Source organism: Barbus barbus (assembly GCF_936440315.1).
Source record: "Barbus barbus genome assembly, chromosome: 15".
NCBI classification, from domain to species: Eukaryota; Metazoa; Chordata; class Actinopteri; order Cypriniformes; family Cyprinidae; genus Barbus; species Barbus barbus.
Genome location: NC_136743.1, coordinates 18,881,505 through 18,903,073, shown reverse-complemented (window position 1 = coordinate 18,903,073; position 21,569 = coordinate 18,881,505). Strand labels below are relative to the sequence as shown.

Sequence of the window (21,569 nt, the reverse complement as noted above, 5' to 3'; positions counted from 1 at the left end):
GCTTGAATTTTGGAAATAACTGAAAGGACACAAACTGAAGTTTTCACATGCTATATTTGCTCTGGCTAACTTCTCCTCTGTTGTACATAGCTGGGGCCGCTGGGGTGACATCCTGTCCCATGGACGCTTTAAGCGCCCACTGAGGGAGCGAGACGTAGAGACCATCTGCCGCGCACTCCTGGCCTACTGCCTGCTCCACTACCGTGGAGACGAGAACATCAAGAGCTTCATTTGGGACCTCATAACCCCTACCGAGGATGGCCAGAGCCGCACGCTGACCAACCACTCTGGTAGAATGCTGATCTGGAACCAATCAACTGCATAATTATTTTCCTTTGTCAGTATCTACCTCTTCACGTGCTAAACAATGGCGTTTCTGTGGTTTTTAGGACTATCTGCTCCAGTGCCCCGTGGGCGTAAAGGGAAGAAGGGGAAGCCGCAGGCTGCTCAAACTCACATGCCACAGGCTGACTGGCTTGCTGACTGTAATCCTGACATCCTCCTTCAAGAGGACAGTTACAAGAGACACCTGAAACACCACTGCAACAAGTATGTATTTCACAGACTTCCCTTTCCCACCTTAAGGACACTTATGTATTAGTTAATATATCATATATTTTTGTCCCTTGTTTTCCACTGCTTTAAATATTTCATTGGCAATATGTTGCACATCAGACATTGGTGCATTAGTATAATCTAGATCTATTCAGATTTGTACCTGACATGTGAATGGAAATCATTCTGGTAATTTTTGTATAATGCTAAAAAAAATCCATATCAACTGATTAGAAAGCTCGTGGAAATTCCCTGGTCAAAAAGTGAAGAGCCCAGGTTTAAAATTCCACACAGCCAGCTCAGTTCTTCTGCTGTTGTCTTGTTTGAAAGTAACCATTTTCCTTCCAAGCCTGATATCCTCAGAAGCAGGTGCATTTGAAAACTTGTGAAGAGCTTTTCAAGTTGAAAAAGTAATTGAAGCAAACTTGTGAGTTTAGTTGAACATGTCCAAAAGCAAGTTAGCGCCGTTACCTTGTGGTGCAGATGTTTCATTAAGTTGCTTGGCTCCTCCGTAGTTTAGCTTTGACTAATGAATGTCAGTTAAAAAATGGCCAGCTGTAGAGAATCTGGCAAAAGAAAGAGTCCCATCTTTCTGGCAAAGGCTTCTGCCAAGTTCCTGAAATAATGAATGACAAGACGAGAGGAATCTTTTTCAACTCTGAAATTAAAGATTTTAAGATCACTCAATAATTCATCGTTCGGCTCATCAGGCCACACATGATGATTTCGCCTCTCGCCCCACACGTCCATTATGCCTCGTCTTTTGTTTTTCGAGGCCTCTCCGGTTTCATTTGATAAATAATTTCTGTTGCCAGGCCAGCATTGTTTTGTCCTGCCTTACCCTAGGCAGTGATAGAGAGCGAAAGCAAAATACTGTTTACACTGCTGGCTCTGATGTGCATCTAAAAAAGGGGAACAGAGCAACAGCTGAGGAAGTGTTACGAGACGATAAATGTGAGGTGCTTAGACCGCCAACCATCTGCTCGCTGCACTGCAAACTTCTGCCTCTATACTTTGGAGGCATCCCGTTAGCACCTCCCCAACTTCCCTAACAGCATTAGGAAGGAAATGAAAATGAGAGGATGAAGGTGCTGGAGTGCGTACACATGGAGAGGGGGGCGAGGGTGGGTACGGGCGGCTCCCGAAGCGCAGCGGCGCGGTGCCAGGCCAGGTGCCAGGCAGACCTGTTGGAAGCGGGTGAAAGGCGGCACACACAGAGGTGATTATGTGCAGCCATCTGTCAGGCGTGGAGGCAGCCGCACAGCGTGGCTAATCAGCCCTGGCAGCATGATGGATGAGCTGTGGCACATGCCAAAGTGCTGCTGCTGCCGCTGCTACTGCTGCTGGCACAGCTCAGAGCTGGCCAAACTTGCTCACTCTTTTGTTTTCTGCCTTCTCCCCTTCCCTTTGTCCTTTTTTTCTTGCTTTCAATCTGTGTGTCACTCCATTAACCCTAATTCATCTTTCTTTTTTGTTTTTGTCTCTCCTGCTCGTTCTATCTCTGACAGAGTGCTGCTGCGGGTCCGCATGCTCTACTATCTGCGACAAGAAGTCATCGGAGACCATGCAGACAGAATCCTGGAGGGAACCGATTCAAGGTTGGCATCTCTCTCCATTCCCTTCCACCGAATCCTGCCTGCTGTTATCTTTCCTCTCCCTCCATCACCCCCCCCCCTTCTGACAACACCCCCACCCAGATGTGCATGCATTTATAATGTGCAAACGTGCTCGCCATGTTGATGCTTTCAAGGACTCGACTGAAGTTCTAATGACTGCGAGGGGCTCGCGTGTGCACGCTAGTGCATGGGGTGAGATAAGCGAGTGGCTCAGATCTCTGGCCGTAATCAGGTTGGCCCTGAATAAACAAGATGAGAAATGGGCCTAAATGAGATGCAGTTTGCTAATGCTCGCGTTTCCTACCAGATGTCTGCAGATAGACATTAATGCTGCTCTCATTAGATTATGTGCTGCTGTGGCCATCTCCTGGTTTTAATCACTCTTTCCTGTGTTTGTTTGTCTTTTGCTTATAGCGAGTTGGATATCTGGATCCCGCAACCCTTCCACGCTGACGTCCCCACTGATTGGTGGGATCTCGAAGCGGACAAATCCCTCCTAATCGGCGTTTTTAAGCATGGTAAGCTCCGCCTCCTCACAGCTGACGCTCTCTGATTGGTTCGTTTGCGGTGACCGGTGACAGTAATTGCTAATGTTGACCTATTGTAATATTGCCTAGAGATTGATTGGTGATATTTTCCGAATGGCTGATTCTGCACTCGATGGAGTGTGGCTGGGAAAATGGATGAGGAAAGAGCCAAGATCTAATCCATCAGAGGCAACAGGCACCTCTCAGCACATTTTATTAACATTGACCCGCAGTGTTAAGAAGTGTTCTGGGAGAACCTGCTAAATTCCCAGTTTGGGACGTGATTGTTTTCTTTTGTGAAGCTGCGCAGCTGTCCCAATTTATCTTTCGGGGAAAACAAGCCCAAAAGCTGTATTAAAAAAAGAGATGGAGAGGGGTTTCTCAGCTGCTGACTTTTAATTGTATTAAGTATAGTAATAGCCGCTTTATTTAATAATGTCCGCTGCTCTCGCCACTGATATTAATCTTGGCGAATGGTTTTTATGCTTCTCTCAGATTGGTCTTTTTCATGAATGTGTGTACAGAGAGCTCTCTCTTTGCTCTCCCCCGGTGCTCTGCGCTACCTCGTTAGCTCAGCACACGCTCACACACAAGCGCGTACACACACACACAGGAGCGTGTATGTAACACAGGCAGCCTGTTCTTAATCATAATCCCAATTCAGTAGGGAGGTCTGGGGAGGAAACTGGGAGAGAAGAGGTGCCAGGCCTGGACTGCAGAGGAAAGAGTGATGGCCTATAAACCCCCTCATGATTACAGTTTGGCTTGGGGCGCGACGGCAGTTAGGAACAATGTGTCACCGCATAAATCCTAATTGAAATGTGATGTTCTGGTGGGGGTGGGGGTGCTCGAGCCCCGTCTGATCAGCGGCTCAGCTGAAGTGGGTCCAGCCTGCCAATCGCCTCCCCTGTTGTGCACTGTAGGGATCCACAGGCTCGAATCTGTTCTGCGTGGACAGTTTCAACGGGCATTTTCCTTTGGCTCTGCCTTTTCTTTTAACTTTTTTTTCTTTTGGTTTGATTTAATCTTCTGGTAGTTTTTGAAAGGATTTCAAAAACTTTGTATTATAAGGTTGATTTAGTTTTCAAGGTTTTTTTTGCATGTTTTTTTCTTCCGTGTTTTTTGGTACGTTAATTGCGGCACAAGTTTTTAGCACCTCACACAACTAATTTATTTAAACATTTGATTTTTTATTTTTTTTTTATTAATTTTAAACTACGTTTGACTAGGGCTGGGCGATTTTGCCTAAAAAAAAAATCTTCGATTTTTAAAGAAAAATTCGAGTTTCGATTCGATTTTCGATTTTTATTTTTTTTTTCAATGCACTTAAAAAATGACTGCAGGCATCAGATATAGTGTCAAAAGTGCAACTTTATTGCTATGATTGTCCTCAAGAGTTAAAATGCATAGAATCCCAAAACAAAAAGTAAATGAGGTTCTGTCATTCAACAATTTCAAGCTTTAACCCAGGTTTAAGCAAAAGTGCAACAACTTCACAGTAGCTTAAATTTCTGTTCAAGAAATCAGATAATTACAAATTTTGTAACATATAACATTACAATTAAAAAAACAAACTTCTCAGTATAGTGTGAATATAAAAAATGAAATATGCCTGTGGCAGACATATAGCCTGCTCAAAGAGTGAACAAATGTAAACTTTTATCTATAACAACAAAACACGTGCTTGTTAGATCTCTGAAAGATGCTGCGCAGAGTCCAACTAGTGTTGATGTAGTGAACCGTCAGACTCAGATATGGCGGCATCGTCCGGCTGGACCACAGTTCTGTTGTGGCTGAGTAAAACTGCATCTCCTCCAGCTCACTGCGGATCTTTTCCCGAGTTGTATTGTACAGGTGAGGCATCGCTACATCGGCTTAATACTTGCGACTGGGGACAACGTACCTCGCATCTAATACTTTCAGCATGTGATTAAAGCCTCGCTTTTCGACAGAATAAATTGGCAACATGTCTGTGGCAATATAAAACGTGATCGCCTCTGTAATCGCTTTCCATCGCGCTCCGTTCTTATCATAAGGCACACAGTTTGTAAAGCTCTCAGGAAGTGTAGTTTGCTTTTTAGCAGGTGTGCTAGAGGAGCCGTTTTCGCTACGGAAGCCGGCTGCACTTCTCCCATTCTTCGGGATGTTTATTCCTCAGGTGCTGGAAAAGATTTGTTGCACTGCTGCTTCCAGTAGCAACAGCCTTGAAACATATTTTGCAGCAAGGCTTCGTCTGTGTTTCGTCTGCTGCATCAAAACCAAACCAGTTGCAAATTACGAAATTACCTGTGCCTATCTTTGGAAGTAGTTCTCTGCTACACGCTGCCAAGTTGTTTTGACTGTGTCATATCGCGCTACGGTAACCCACAAGGACGAAACGCGGAAATGTCCGAAAAAACTATTGTGGCAAAAAACTCGAGTTTGCAAAATAAAAATCGTTTTAAACTACAAAATCGATAAATCGATTAAATCGATTTTTTGCCCAGCCCTACGTTTGACACACCAGTAATATTTTTCTCCGCTTTCACATCACCAGGGGAAATAATAGCTCCCCAGCCCACAGCCCAGCCTGTAATTATGCATATTTTATGTTCACCGCTGCTCTTTTCTTCCGCTAGGCTACGAGAAGTATAACTCTATGCGTGCTGACCCCACCCTGTGTTTCCTGGAGAGGGTGGGCATGCCCGATGCCAAGGCCATCGCTGCCGAGCAGAGGGGAGCGGACATGATGGCAGATGGTGTCGAGGGGTAAGTTTGGCCCTAAATCACAGCCCCAGCAAGAGGGACTCCTCCTGCTCTTTCTTTCTCTGGCTCTCTCCCTCTTTCTTTATCCATCACCCCGCTTTCCTTTTGGTTCTTTTCTTTGTTTTCTCTCCCACACTAAAAGCTTTTCTCTTTTTCACAATAGAGAGGATGAGGACCCAGAGTACAAGCCACTCCGGATGCCGTTTAAAGATGATCTAGATGTGAGTTTTGAAATGCATTTAGTCTTGACTGTATCTAAAATCAGTATTGGTAATAAATTGGCTTATGTAACGTTTTCTTTGCCATGCTTGCAGGATTTTACAAACTCTCCCCTGGATGATAAAGACGATGGGATGGATGGCGAGACTGGAGAAGGTATTTATTTCCCCAGCATACAGGTGTTACCCATCATACTTGAGATTTTTATTTCACTGTGCTCACCATTGCCATCTGTTTGTTCACCCTCAGCGCCTAAGCCTGGTGAAAATGGGAAAGCAGGCAATCTGTACTGGCCGCCAGCTTCTGCTCTGACAGCCCGATTGCGCCGCCTCATCACGGCCTATCAGCGCACTCACAAGCGTGATCAACTAAGGCAGGAAGCCATGACCAAACCTGACCGGCGCCGAGGCCGTCTGCGTGATGACATCCTTGCCATGGTAACAGAGGGAGGAGCTTATGCTCCGGACGTGGCTTTTATGGCTGAAGGAGGGCCTTTCATGGCCAAGGGATCACCTTTCATCCCTGATGGTGCCGCCCTGCTGGCTGATGGAGCAGCTTATTTTAAAGAGCGACGGCAGAGGCAAGTTATATCTAGATCTTTTTTTTGTTTCATGTATATTTCTCCTTTAGTCACACATGACCTCATTTCCATTTACCAACACCTGTTTTCCAGATGGACAAGGCGTGAAGAGGCCGATTTCTACCGTGTGGTGTCCACATTCGGTGTGGTTTATGACGTGCACAGACAGTGCTTTGACTGGTCCCAGTTCCGTGCTTTTGCTCGTCTAGACAAGAAGACAGACGAAAGCCTGGAAAAATATTACTACTCTTTTGTGGCCATGTGCAAGCGGGTGTGTCGGATGCAGGTCAAATCTGAAACAGGTGAGCTACTGTTTTTTTTCTTGTCAATTCCTGCTTGCTTGTTTTTCTTGTCTTGTCCCAACATTTTTTGTACCTTTTAAGTAGCTCTCTCTCTCTCTCTCTCTCTCTCTCTCTCTCTCTCTCTCTCTCTCTCTTTCAGGGAGCAGCACTTTCAGTCAAAAAATATATATTCTGTTGCTTCTAACTCTTTTACATGCAAGTATAGCCAAAATCACAGCACAGCCATTTTCTTAATCGTATGTGTATTTGATTTCATTAGACAATGTCGTGATTAGGATTTTAGTGCAGATTAAGTGAGAGCTGTTATATACTCTTAATGAGCCGCTTTTCAGTTACTATAATATTCATCCCGTTTTCTGACAACAGAAACCGTAAAATATCAATAAAAACTGTTTTATTGAGAATTTGGCTGTATTAAAATGCAGTATGTGAGCACAGAGAGGCAAGACAATATGACGCACTGATGTCATGAATATGCTAATTAGCGTATGGCGTCATCTAGCGACTTTTCAGGTGGGGTTTAGCTACTTTCCATTGGAAGCTGACAACACTGAGCAGAAGAACAGCGAATGCCATTTAGCGCCGTCCGTATCCCTTCTAGCCATAAGCCCCTTTCACACTGCACGTTGGTCCCGGAAAATTGCCGGAGGGCCTTCTGTGTGAACGCAACCACGTTTCCTAGTAACATTGCCGGGTTCAGTCCCGGAACGAGCGCTGTGTGAACAATGCCGTAAAGGCTGATGACACGTGTTATCATGCGACTCTTTTACTGGGTGTTTTGAAGGCAGATCAAAGTTCACACAACGAAAAATGTGTAAACTGGAATGAAGCAGTGATCGGAGCTCCTCACTATCCGCGCTGAAGCTGAAATCGTTCGCCAGTTTAGTTTTTTTTCGTTTGCCAGTTTAGTGAAATGGTGCGCAGCGCATTTTACACGTCTAGGGCTGGGTATCGTTCAAAAATGTTCAATATCGATACCGATACCTTGAGTTCGATACCGGTTCCTGAACGATACTTTTTCCGATACCAATTTTATGAAAACAGTTTTAACAAGATTACATTATCCCAAAAAACTTTGGTTTTATTTTTTTCAGCTTGTTGACATGTATACAGACTCAAAGACTCATCTCCTGAGCCACAGCACAAAGGAACAAAATATAGCCAACACAATTAATCAGTGCAAATAATTTTAATAAAGCTCAAATAGTTTTCAGTTTACACTAGTGCGTGCTCGTTTTAAAACGCATAGCTCAGACAGAATCATCATTTCTATTCATTTATTCTGGTTGTTAAAGACTTCAAGAAATTTAAAATCTTTATCCACTTTCATAAGTGGATGTTTTATTTTCTTTCACAATATGTTTTATTGTTATTAAATTCTATGTTGTAGTATGTCTAATTATTTGAATGCATAAAAACTACTTAGTTTATTCAAATTTATTCTTAAAACAGCCTTATGAAATGTTTTCAGAAATTCTGTGTTCTGTATCTGGTTTTCAAATGAAGGCATAAAACATTAATTTCATTTTTCTTTTAAATTATTGAAAATAAAACTTTATTTATTTATTTTGGCAAACAAAATTTTACTATTAAAATTAAAACATGGAAGAACTGTTGTGTGATCATTAATTAAAAAATAAGAGTTTTAATAATTTTAATAGTAGCCTAGTTGTAGCAGTATGTACACTCTGCTGAACAATATTAATATATTTCTGCCGCAGTCTCTTCCAAGTTAATCCGAACTTTTATTTTGACGGGTTTCCGGGAATACCTTTACAGTTCTGTGTGTATATGATATGACGCACGTTTTACTCAAATCAAACGGTAAAATGCTCATGAAGTGATTCTCAGAGCAGTTCTAGAGCTGTTGTTCATTTGTTTATGTCCTCATTTAGTGAGGCGGCAGACGCTGAAATGTCACGCGAGCTTCAGTCTGTGTCAAGTAAGCGAAACTGCGCGATATAGAGAGCAGACTGCTCCATACGCTTTCGAATTGCTCTCGCGGATGTCAAACACTGACTAGAAGTGACGCGGTGCTGATAGATCAAACACACCTAGTGCTGCAGGATTATTGGCTCACTGACGGTGATGAGATTAACCCCTTAGGTATCGAAATTTGGTACCGAACGACAAGACGTTTTTCGATACTCGGTGGTATCGAGGCAATTCGGTCGGTGCCTAAAAAGTATCGAACTCGATACCCAGCCCTATACATGTCACATGAAATGTCACTTGTCTTTATGGGGTGTGTGTGAACGCACGCACAGATTCTGGAAAACCACTGGCAGTGTGAATGAACCAAAATCTAACGCATTACCCGTGTATTTTCCGGAATCTCTGTGTGAAAGGGGCTTTACAGTTGCGCACTTGAAAACAAAACCCACTAGACGATGACCATGTGCTGATTCTGAAAGCGTCTCTCACATAGACTGACAAAGGAGTATACTTTAAAGGCTTGCGCACTCAACTGTTTGCGAAATAGGGCTTTGTGCTCGTGTATCCTACCTCTCATTCGTCACAAATCCAAATATTCCATAATATTTCCATATATGCGATGTAACGTATCTGAATGCTAAACTATTTATGTAAATTATAGGCTTTGTACTTCAGTCGCGGTCCAACGGTGACACTAAAAATTTTTGGTTCCCGGAACGGTCCCCTAACCTCTTTACTCCGTTACCGCTGCTGTACGTCAGTGATCATCCAGCACCCCCGCGTCTCGTAGAGTAAGCGGCATGGAAGATGGTTTGTAGTACTGATTATTGAGGTCCATCCGTCCATGTCTTGTTTTAAACCATTGTTTAATCATTAAAGATAATCAGAGCACATTTAACCATCATAAGAAGCATTAAAATAGATTGAATTATCTGTTAATATGTAGCCTAAAATTTCTATAACTATACCATATAATCCAGATAAGTTTCTTAAGCACCAGATAACAATGATACTTCAACAAAATATTGGGGTTTAAAAATGTGAGTTTTAATTTTACAGACATTAAAAGTGAATAACATTTATTTGACTAGGATTACATTAATTTCTTACCACTGAATATGATGATGTGCTTCTCTCTTTTCGTCCATAAACGTCTCGGTTAATATCATGTTCTCTTCAATTAGACTGGTCAAATCTTTCTGAAATCACAATATTTTCTCTCGAAAATATATATTATAAGTAATTATTCAATAATGAGATCAATAAACGAGTGTTAGTCAGTCACTAAAACTAAATGACCGTTAATTTTTAAATTATGCGAGTGCGCAGCTCTATATGGAACACAGGAGAAAAGAGCGTGTGCAGATCAGAGGATGCGCAGTAAAGAAACAAAAACAAACTCAGTGTTTATGATATACTTTTCAGACTACGCTAACCTTGGCTTAATTACAGCTATAAAATTGGAATTATGTTATGCGATTTGACTACTTTGTCTACACTTTATTAAAAGCTTTTTTCAGGCATTAAATTCTGCAAAAATAGTTTGATTTAAAAAAACACACATTTCAGCATTAGAATAATCAGAAACATCTGCAAAGTTTTAATTAGTTTACATAGTTATGACAACTAAAAATAACCTGCAGGGAACGTTCTGGGAACCTTCTCTCTAGGTTATCAAAATAAAACCTGAAAATAACCTGCAGGGAACGTTCTTTTTAGGTTATTAAAAAAAGAAACCATAGGGAATGTTCTTATTTGGTTCCCAAAAATATAACCAAATGGGAACGTTCTGGGTTTGTTGGGGCGAGTGCGCTGATGTTTGGCTCACTGTATTTTATTTTGATGAAGTACCAACTGCGCTGTCAAGTTAGCAATGCTGGAACTGATGTTTTTTTGGTTTTTTGTGTGCGCCCGCGCGCTCCGGCGCAATCACTTCAACTGTTTCCTTATTCCAGCAGAATCAACTTTAAACACTTATTGTCTTATTAATAATCACTGTATAAAGGTCTGCTTTTGTTTGTGTGCACTGTTTGTGTATGTTAGTTAAGTAACATACCAAGGGGGTATTTTGCTAAATATTCTCACGATTGCAAATGCTACATTGATTTTAGTTCAATAAACAATTAAATTTAGTTAGTCAAGTAGTTAAGTTGCTTACATTTTAGACACGATATTTACTGTTTTGTTCCGTTTCACATAATAAAAACAGAAAATAGTTCCACACAAGGATCACAGCAGAAGTATAACACATTCTCCAAGCAACACTCGGCGGTGTTTTGTTACTGAACGATTCAGCTATTTGAATGAATCAGTTGAATGAATGACTCAATGACTCACTTAAGTGACTTACTGCCACCTACTTGTAGTTTAGTATGTTGAAAAGTATGCATTTTCCCCCTCAATATTTCTTTTGTATATTCATAAATGTATTTAAAGCATTTATCTCATAACATTATTTATTGCAGTTGTAATTTTGCAGTGTAATTTAAATTGACTGCTAACATTATTACAATTTATTGATAAATTGTAATTTGACATGAAAGGTGATGCAAACATTTAAAACGTTTTTTAAAAATAGGCCTTTATAAAGGTAAATAAAAATATGCATATTTAAGTATGTAAAAGCTGATAGAACACTGAAAATATTGCTTCAGAATAATTGATTACACCACCAAAAATCTCAGTGATGTGGTAGTTTTGTGGGGATATTTTGTGTGGAATATTGTCTGCTGATATGAAAAATTCACTGTATATCGTGGTAAAATATAATTTGATAACTTTTTTTTTTTTTTACATTAAACATGTAATGTGTACTTTCATTACAGGTTTAAGGTGGTATTAAAAAGGTCTTAGTCTTAAATTTCACTTGTTATCTGTAGAAACCCTGTTATAACATGATATGCTGTAATAGGATTAATCCAACAAATCGTTCGGTTTGTAATGCGTACCGAACTGAAAGCCTCATACTCAATACAAATACGTGTATCGTTACACCTCATGTATGCATGCATGTATAAATTAAATTAAATTAAATAAAACAACAAATGCTGTTTATTAAAAGCCATTTTGTAGTATAGGTGAACATAAACATAACAGTAAGTCAGGACTCTAGACTGAGACCAAAATGGTCGCATTTGTGACCATTGTTTGAGAGCGCGAGTAAAAATTTGATGTGGTCGCACTTTTGTGTGAATGCATGGTCTGCGCTGCTCCAAAGCATCTGCTTCATACAGCATGCGCTGCAGAGCCGTGGCATATTGTAGCAGGAGTCAGATTTCACTGATCACATGAAGAGAGGCACTTTCAGCGCGAGCACTTCGTGGGTAGAGCCTGGTTTATACTCGCTGCATCAGAAGGTGCGCGCAGTGGACGGAGCGCAACGGAGGATTTGTTATGCAAGACAGTTTGTCATTGCAGCCTACTTTTTTCTTGTAGTTGTGATTTTTTTTTTATTTTTTTTATTAAGAATAACAATGAATACATATTTTGTCTTAAAAAGTAAAAGGTATAGATATAAGCAAAGCAGACAATTATCTTTTCTTATAAAACCTGACACCATCGCGAATGTGAGCGCACGAAAAAAGGAATTCCTGTTCACAAAATTTGAATCACAAATAATACTGATTAAAAAATATGTATGTTGAATGTTGAACACTTTCGTTACCATATAACTATAAACTATGATAAAAGTTCATCAGCATGCATTGATTAATCAAATGTTGTATCACAAAAAAGTTATTACATACTCTTTTGGACCATGGGGGTGAGTAAATGATACAATTGTAATTTTTGGGTGGGTGAACTATACCTTTTATTTTTATTTCTTTATTATTATTACTATAGAAATATTAAATTATTTCTTTAATGAAATTATACTCTAAATGGTTAACTAAAACTGCCAGTAGGTGGTGGTAAATGTCTTAATGGTTAAGTCATCGTGTCATTTGTTCATTCATTTAATTCGTTCAAATGGCTGATTCATTCAGGAGTGAAATGAATGGTCCATTGAATCATTAGGCTTGTTCGACTTGAAGCGGATCATCACCATCAGATCAATCGGTGTGTGACATCAAACTACCACAAGAGCTATTCGAGAGCAGGCGGCTCCTTATGCTTTTGAATCGCTCTTGCGGTACTTTGATGTTATACACCAATCGGACTGTACAGTGCCGCTTCAAATCCAACGTGCCTATGGCCAATGGTTCAACGCGCCAGTGGTTCACCCAAATTATTCAAAACGTGTATTAAGAAATGAAATGCCGTTGTGTTGCTCGGAGATTAACAGTTCTGCTTTGTCATTGGAAAAATTGAATAAAATAACACTTTCTTTCTTACTGAACTGTTGTATAAGATCAGTATCACATTTGCACTCGTGCGATATTGCACTTAGCCTATTGCTCGTGATATTGCTTAACTATATGATGTAAATATGAGACGACAAACTCAAACGGGCATTTTTACCCCATACCTTGAATTTTAGGGACATTCTAAATACTTTCTCTAGGCTCCATTACATAGTTGTTGTTCTGCCTCATATCTGTCATCAATAAACTGTATTAAATGTCAGATCACCCACATAGGTCTGGAGTGGGGCAAGTGGGTTAAATGCATTAATAATTTTAACGTTATTTTTCACCGAAATTAATCTAACGCGTTAAATTACCAGACCTAATATGTATGTGTGTGTGTATGTATGTTAATCCTTTTGATATTTTATTTTAAAAATTCACACAAATCTAACCTTTCATTTGATTAGAATTTAAATTGGGAAAATATCATTATGAAATAAATGTTTTTCTCTAATACACATTGGCCATAATTAACGACTCCCTTTTATTCAATACTTTTTGAAACCTCCATTTGCCAGTTTAACAGCTCAAAATTTTCTGCTATTAATGCCTGGTGAGGTTAGAGAACACCTGACAAGAGATCAGAGACCATTCTTTCATCCAGAATCACTCCAGACCCTTCAGATTCACAGCTCCATGATGGTGCTTCTCTTCAGTTCACCTCACTCATTTTCTACAGGGTTCAGGTCAGAGGACTGGAATGGCCATAGCAGAAGCTTGGTTTTGTGCTCAGTGACCCATTTTTGTGTTCTTTTTGAGGATTGTGTTTGGACTATTGTACGGTTGGAAGTAGGGGTGGGCGATATGAGATTAGATAAAATTCATATCACGATATTTTGTCCAGACGATATCGATATTATATCGTGGTATGAGGAAAAACAATTGGAATCACATTCTAGTAGACCTTAGTTAAATTACAGGCAAAATATGTATTTTAACCTTATATAACTAGAAAAAAACATGATTTCAAGATCCAAGGCAAAAATAGAATGGTCTGACTTTAGATGTGTGAAAAACAGCAAATGGACTGAAAGAACATGCAGATTCACTCTATAGCAGTCAGGCAACAGACAAGTGACAGATCCTGAGTGGTGACGTCAACCACACGCCTCAGCACCGTTGTCTAATCGTGCCGCGCCGTACCAGGCTCACGTGGAAATACAACTGGAACTGTTCCTGACAGTTCTTACAACTGTTCGGCCCGATAGTGGAAAAGCGGCTTATGACAGCAGATGGCGCTTATGGCCTCAATTTAGCGTTCCTTTGGTTACCGCTGTAAATAAAGCTGCGCTGAAAAAGGAAATGCCATCTAAAGTTTTCTGAAGAGAGTTCCCTTCAGATACTCGTTCATATTAACCCTCTGCCCCCAATTCATTATTTATATTTTTCTTCCTATATTTCGAGCATTGTGAAGTGATCTTGCGCTGCCTGCTACAGTATTTTCTCTCTTTGTGTCCGTGTTCTGCATCTCTGTCCTGTATTAACGGCCGTTTACAGACTTGGTAATATTACCACACAAATTACATTTTGGGAAATTATTGTAATCCATTTTGTGTGCAGTTCTGAAAAGCCTATCATGTGTTTGGAGCAAAAATAGAATCTGATTTTGAAATAGAAGCCAGTCCCATTTGAAGCTCCAGTCGTGTCTGATAACTGAATATGCTGGAGTTTTGTTTTTGTTTCTTGAAGCCCTCCAAACAACATGTGGTGATATATAGGTAATGTTTTTTTTTTTTTTTTTTTTTAATAAAGGTTTTCTGACCCCCGAGACTCTCGAGCTGTGGTCCTTGGAGAGTCTGTAACCACTCAAACTCTCCTTCTCACAGTGCATTTGAACGATACAGACACGTGTCCTCTTCCAGGCAGTTTCGTAACATTTTATGTTGATTGGCAGTTCTTAATTATTGCCCTGATGGTGGAAATGGGAATGTTCACTGCGCTAGCTCTTTTCTTAAAGCCACTTCACTAATTTGTTAAGCTCAATTATCTTTTGCTGCACATCAGAAATATATTCTTTGGTTTTTCTCATTGTGATAAATGATTAAGGGAATTTGGGCTTTGTTTTCCCTCCTATTTATATTTCTGTGTAACAGGAAGCCATGGCTGGATAATTTCATGTTCATAATCTCCCTTGAGTGCTCAGAATTGTGAATAGGAATGGGAATATACTTCAGAGAGATTTTACTCATAGGAATTTCTAGGGGTGCCAATAATTGTGTCCAACGTGTATTTGAGAAAAACATTTATTTCATAATGATGTTTCCCCCTATTTTAAATTCTTATTCAATGAAAGGTTAGATTTTTGTTAACTTTTTTTAAATAAAAGATCAAAAGGATTAACAATGCAGATAAATTTTCACAGCCACCTTTGATCATATTTACCAAGGGTACTGATATTTTTTGCCATGACTGTGTATATATATGTATGTGTATATATGTGTGTGGGTGTATCAGAGGTCGCGTTAACCAAAAATTCTCCATTAACCGTTTCCATCCACCTATTTTTATGCGCATTATTATATTCAGTGGCTAAACGTTATTCATAAAATAGTATAACTTTTTTTACATTTTGATGTTTTGATTAGAGTTTTCCTGTTCTCAATTATGCAACTGGACATTTCTCTATTTACAGAACTGCCAGACCCCACCATCATCATTGACCCCATTACAGAAGAGCGGGCTTCACGGACGCTCTATCGTATCAAGCTGCTGCGGCGGATCAGGGAGCAGGTGTTGCCGCACCCTCAGCTGGATGAGAGGTTGGGTCTGTGCCAACCCAGCCCTGACCTCCCAGCCTGGTGGGAGCCCGGACGCCATGACCGAGACCTCCTGCGGGGTGCCGCAAAGCACGGTGTCAGCCGCACTGACTACCACATTCTCAACGACCCCGAGCTGAGCTTCTTGGAGGCCCATCGGAAGTTCACACAGGGCAAGGGTGCGGAGCTACCCATCGTGTCTGATCCTCTTACACCTCTAAACCTCCTCAAAGATGAAGAGGTGAAGGAAGAGCAGGGAGATGTCTTGGTGCCCAAAGTGGAGAATGATGAAATGGAGGTCAAAGAAGAAAAACCTGAAGCCCTCTCTCCTAAAAAAGAAGAGGAAGCAAATGGTTTGGGTCTGAAGTACGAGCCTAAAGAGGAAAAGATGGAAGTGGAGGAGAAAGATGATGCGATGGAGATTAAGACCAAGGTAGAGCAGGGTTGTACTGTGGATGGTATGGCTGATGAGAAGCCCATGAATCAGGAGCCCATTACCCCTGAGAACAAAAACGCTGAGGATGAGAGCGAGCCACTGACCACTGAGACTAAACTTCCTATTGACACAACCTCCAAAGAAGATGAGGAAGAGAAGATGGATGAGGATGATAAATCAGAAAAGTCTTCACAAGCTGAAGGTGAATTTAGACATTATTTGTTGTTTCATTTGTTGACACTACATTTGATATAGGCTATGCATCAGACAAACATGCCTAAAACATTTTTGTATCATCCAAAAACAAACAGTTTTAGAACAAGCTTTTTCTTTAACTATTTTAATTTCTTTATTTGGCTGGTCAGGATGCTCAAAAAGTAATGGATTTTGATTTGGGAAGTCTTATTTCATTTAAGCTTGTATTAAAAGATTATTTTTATTTGCAGTTGGAGGAGCCTCTGAGAGGAAGAATTTTGATGAGGAGAGTAACGCCTCTTTGAGCACGGCCCGCGATGAGACCAGGGACTGCTTCAGTGTTGATGACGTTGAGCTGTCAGCCTCTCAGATGTTCAGTGAACGTTCACTGTTCTCTTTCTGGCCCAAGGTTAGTTAAACCATTTTTCCCACTTCACTCACAATTTCCTTTCCTTTTTGTCAATTAAAATTTTTTCAGATTAACTATGCATTAACACACCCATTTTCCCTCTCTTCTAGCATGTAGTAACATAGTTTGCCACAAAAGTGATTTAGAGATAAATGAAGCCAAGCCCAAAGCTTTAAAGACATGATGATGTGATGCATAGTGAAAAGACTGTACTTAGTTTCAGAGCTTCCTCCTTTAATAACAGAGCAAAATTGCTTTATAAGACCCTTGAGACATGAAACCGGAGCTGAAATGGAGAAAATGAGATACCCTTTGTGTACCCTCTAGTTCATTATGTATGCATCCACGCGCACACACTCACTCACTAACACTTGTGCTGCTCTTGTGTTTGTACTTCAGGACAGGGTAATGATCAATCGTATGGACAACATCTGTGAAGCGGTCATGAAGGGCAAGTGGCCTTCCAACAGAAGGCAGTTCTTTGACTTCCCAGGCCTGTTGCCTGGCTACAGCGCCATGGCAACGGACAGCCCCCTGCAGAGGCGGAGTCTTGGTGATCTCTCATTGGTGGGTCAGACCAGTTATAGTGGCAGTGAGGACCTCACCATGTCACCACAGGTCAACAAGGCAAGTCCCGCCCCTAAACCCGGCCTGCTGGGCCTCCTGAGAATCAATATGGTTTTGTAAAATTATAAAATAGATTTGAATAGTTTGGTTTGTTAAACACTCTCTCATTGTTCGCGTCCAGGATGATGCTTTGAGTCTGTCACTACCTCGGCAGCGCAGACGCAGGAGGAGGAAGGTGGAGATTGAGGCGGAGCGTGCTGCCAAGCGCAGGAACCTGATGGAGATGGTTGCTCAATTACGAGAGTCCCATGCTGCAGAAGGCCAAGCACAGGCCATAGACCTGACCAAAGCCCTGCACGGCGTGTCCTCATCCTCTTCCTCCACCGCCTTCCCTGGAGCCATGGCCTCCTCCGCAGCCCTGAAAGCACAGATGGAGCTGCTGCAAGCAGGCGCTTCCTCTAGACCCAGAGCCAACGGTGCTCTACTTGACACTGAACTCCCCAACCGGAGAAAGAGAGGTCGCAGGAAAAATGTAGAGGGATTGGAACTGCTCTTTATGGGGAACAAAAGAGGACAACTCAATGCAGTATGTATCCTGTCAGGATGTGATGTGGGAGTCATGCCGTTTCATGTGGTGCATTGACACTCCTTAAGCACAAACGCACTTTTCTTTTTCTAATTTTCTGTTCCTTTGCATCTGCAGGAAAATTCTGATGGGACCAAAGCTTTTGTGGATGGGCGGGCACATAGACCCATGTCATCTCCTGCACATAAGGCTGATCCCGTTGAAGGTCTAGAAGAGGGAAGCCATCTTACAGGGGAAGATGGACCCAGCACTAAGGACCTACGGGAGTGGCTGAGACAGCACCCCACCTACACTATGGATATGCCTGGATATGTACCAGTGAGTGCAGTTCTTTCTGCCCACCCAACCTTTTTTTGTTTGTTTTTTTTCTGTTGGCTGATGTGGTAATGTCCTGTGCAGTTTATCTTACAGAGTTCTCTTGTTCTTATCTTTCAGAAGAATGAGGACCACCTCCTCTCTCAGTTTGCCAAGCCCAAACAGAAAAGACACAGATGCCGCAATCCCAACAAGATCGACATTAATACGCTGACCGGGGAGGAGAGAGTCCCTGTTGTTAACATTAGGAATGGAAGAAAGGCAAGTGTTAATGTTTATGAATGGATCCAGTTTATTTCCAACAGAATATTCTTTACATTGGCTGTAATGTTTATATAACTTGTATAACTACAGATGGGAGGAGCTATGGCACCTCCAATGAAGGATTTACCCCGCTGGCTGGTTGAAAATCCAGAATTTGCTATCGCCCCAGACTGGATGGATATAGTGAAGCAATCGGTGAGTCTTTTATTAAATTGAGTGAATTCAGATCAATTTTGCCTCTATTTGATAGTTTCAACTATTAGTCACTGTCATGCATCAAATTTCTTATTACTTTTGTTTTTTTTAAATACATTTATAATGTATACTACTACCATTCAAAAGTTTGAGTTCAGCAAGTTGATTAAGAATTTACTTCTATGACATTAAGGACATTTTGTAATATTACAAAATATTTCCATTTAAAATAAATGTTGTGTTTTGTTTCAACTTAATATTTCTGTAGAAGCTTTTCTGTAGAATTTTTTTCAGAATTTCAATATAAAGCAGCACGACTGACTGAAGACAGCTTTCCCATTTCAGGAATAAATGAGATTTTAAAATATATTGAATTCAAAAGTTATTTTAAATTGTATTATTGGACAATTACTGTTTTAATTGCTCTCTTGATCAAATAAATAGAGCCCTGGTGAGCACAAGAGACTTCTTGTAAAACATGAAAATTATACAAACTTTTCGTGGTTGTTGTATATTCTTAAATTATAATATTTTCTTTTTCTTTCCAGGGCTTTCTCCCAGAGTCCATGTTTGACCGTCTTCTGACTGGGCCAGTAGTCAGAGAGGAGGGCGTTCGCCGCAGAGGCAGGCGACCCAAATCTGAGATCGCCAAGGCGACAGCAGCAGCACAGGCAGCGGCTTCCACGTCTGGTGTTAATCCTTTGCTGATGAATGGGCTGTTTGGTGGTATGGACCTGACCAGTCTGCAGGGCCTGCAGAACCTACAGAGCCTCCAGCTGGCCGCTGGCCTCATGGGCTTTCCCCCTGCTCTCGGAGGGGGAGCGGATGCCAAGCACGCCGCAGCCATGCTCCCTCTCATGCTTTCTGGCATGGGTGGCCTCCCCAACATGTTCAGCCTGGGGGGTCTGTTTGGAGGAAACCTAGCTGCCGCTGCGACGGCCACCAACGGCGCATCTGGCACAGAACAGGCAGAATCTGAGGAGAATCCCAAGCCGAAGACGGATGAGGAGACCAAGGATGAAGGAGATGAGAAAGAGGAGAAGGAAGCAGAGAAATCGTCTGAAACGGAGTCTGCTGAGGCAACCGGTGACGCAGCTGCGCTGAATGCAGCTGCCGCCGGCATGTCCACCAATGCGCTGGCCTTCAACCCTTTCCTGCTGTCCACCATGGCCCCAGGCCTCTTCTACCCATCCATGTTCTTACACCCCAGCCTTGGCGGCCTGGGCATCCCAGGCTTCCCCCAAGCTTCTCTAGCTGACCTCCAGAGCGCTGTGTCCGGGGCCTTGGGGGCCACCGGCGAGGACAAGGAGTCCGGTAAAGGGCTCCGCACAAATCAGGACCAAAACGCCTCCACGGCAGACGTGGAAACTGCTGACAACACACTTGAAGACAGTGACTCAGAGGAGAGCCAGAACAAGACTGCTGATTCATCAGTACTAGATGATGACCTGGCAGGGCCGGCAGAGGAAATGGACTCCATGGAGGGTGGAATGGATGATGAGGACGATGATGATGAGGAGGAGGAGGATGACCCTGCCGATGAGGATGACAAAAGTGACTAAAAAAAAAAAAACACAGAATCAGGCCTTCTAACATTTCCCCAGGGCTGAGGAGACGCAGACTGAACTCTGACAGAATGTTTAGTCCAGTTGTTTACATGCCAACTCAATATCCAAAACACTTTGGTCGTTTGGTTTTTGTTGACAGGTAAGAGGAAAGCAAATAAGCTCTCTCTGTAACCATTAGCATAGCCAGGGATGACGTGAACATATTTTTTTTTTTTTTTTTTCTTGAAGTCTTTGGCACTGTGTTGGGTGCCTTTCTAGATGAGATGGAAATTTCCTGAAATATTATAGGAATTAATTGTTCCAATAGTGCTATGCTGCTCTCCTTATTTTAATATTATTGTTTTTTTATCACTTTTTTTTCTCTCTCTCTACTGTTGATATTGTAACAATGAGTAGCATCTCGTAATATTCAGTGATGTACAATTTAACGGCATTAAGACACTCTCCGCTGCTGAGGAAGAATCATGGTTTTCGTTGTACTGTTCTGCTGTGAGAGGAGCGGGCAAAGTTCTCACATATCATAGCCTACACTCGGACTGTTCCCAGTCTCTCACACTGACAATCCAAACGGGTGAGGAGACCTCTCAACCTGTGGAGACAGCAATAACGAAGGCAGCTTCTGAATGTTCATTTTTACTCTTTTGACTAAACACCGGAAAGTGTGAAAAAACGACATGAAATAAATTACTGCAGTCAAATTGTCTCATTGTATCCATGTTAATGCACTGGTGTAAGAATAAAATCAGGTACCTTTATCTATTTGAATGGACTTTCGTTACTTTAGCCACAAAGCTGAACAGCATTACCTCAATTCTAACTAGCCTGGAAGTTTACAGACAAATGTTGTAAATGTTTTTTCTTTTGTGAGTTTTTGTTTTTTTGAAACCATCATGTATGATGAACTGTAAATTGCTGCCAACTGTAGTAATGCTTTTAATAAAAGTGACTCACAATATTCGCCTAGGAAACCAAAACTGTGTTTGTGTAGCTCTGTGGGGATGTCAAACAGCATCCTCTAACAACGAACCTTTTATAGATATATCATCTAACTAACAGAAATTCATTCAGTTCGTGTTTACATCTGTTTGATCTGGCAAATTACAGTTTATTAATATATGTATATAGTATTTTCCTCCCATACCGCAAAACATGGGATAATGTGGCATAATAGACTAAGTTGATAAAGAGCAAACTCAATATGCTCCTCATCATTATTATTAAAATATACATAACTAATGTACAGGCAGGTGAGCCCAGAATAAATGCAACACGCAAAGTTTCACGTTATTTTTTTCCAAATAGAATAAACGGTCTACACACTGTCTTTGTCCATAAGCTATATTACGTGTTGTATTTAAAATGATTTTCTATGGTAGGAAAACGGTTAACGTGCAATTTAACGCATTGCGTCCTTCTAATATCACAATGCATTTCATAATGCCCGTTTATA

General features: G+C 41.2%; 1 protein-coding gene across 3 annotated transcripts in view; it reads left to right on the top strand.

Annotated features, from left to right (window-relative positions):
* Nucleotides 1-21,089, top strand: part of LOC306881526 (chromodomain-helicase-DNA-binding protein 7-like) — a 64,688-nt gene extending 43,599 nt beyond the window's left edge. For 2 of the 3 annotated variants that reach the window (XM_079435675.1, XM_079435676.1), the window contains 17 exons: nucleotides 91-290; nucleotides 390-549; nucleotides 2,064-2,153; nucleotides 2,586-2,689; nucleotides 5,317-5,446; nucleotides 5,607-5,664; nucleotides 5,758-5,818; nucleotides 5,912-6,242; nucleotides 6,336-6,544; nucleotides 15,461-16,222; nucleotides 16,467-16,624; nucleotides 17,024-17,251; nucleotides 17,373-17,777; nucleotides 17,895-18,095; nucleotides 18,213-18,353; nucleotides 18,447-18,551; nucleotides 19,100-21,089. In XM_079435675.1, the coding sequence (XP_079291801.1) occupies nucleotides 91-290; nucleotides 390-549; nucleotides 2,064-2,153; nucleotides 2,586-2,689; nucleotides 5,317-5,446; nucleotides 5,607-5,664; nucleotides 5,758-5,818; nucleotides 5,912-6,242; nucleotides 6,336-6,544; nucleotides 15,461-16,222; nucleotides 16,467-16,624; nucleotides 17,024-17,251; nucleotides 17,373-17,777; nucleotides 17,895-18,095; nucleotides 18,213-18,353; nucleotides 18,447-18,551; nucleotides 19,100-20,113 (4,357 nt within the window). In that variant the 3' untranslated portion in view covers nucleotides 20,114-21,089. The remainder of the gene's footprint in view (nucleotides 1-90; nucleotides 291-389; nucleotides 550-2,063; nucleotides 2,154-2,585; nucleotides 2,690-5,316; nucleotides 5,447-5,606; nucleotides 5,665-5,757; nucleotides 5,819-5,911; nucleotides 6,243-6,335; nucleotides 6,545-15,460; nucleotides 16,223-16,466; nucleotides 16,625-17,023; nucleotides 17,252-17,372; nucleotides 17,778-17,894; nucleotides 18,096-18,212; nucleotides 18,354-18,446; nucleotides 18,552-19,099) is intronic. The other variant, XM_079435677.1, reaches the window with a different exon arrangement.
* The last annotated feature ends 480 nt before the right edge of the window (nucleotides 21,090-21,569 follow it).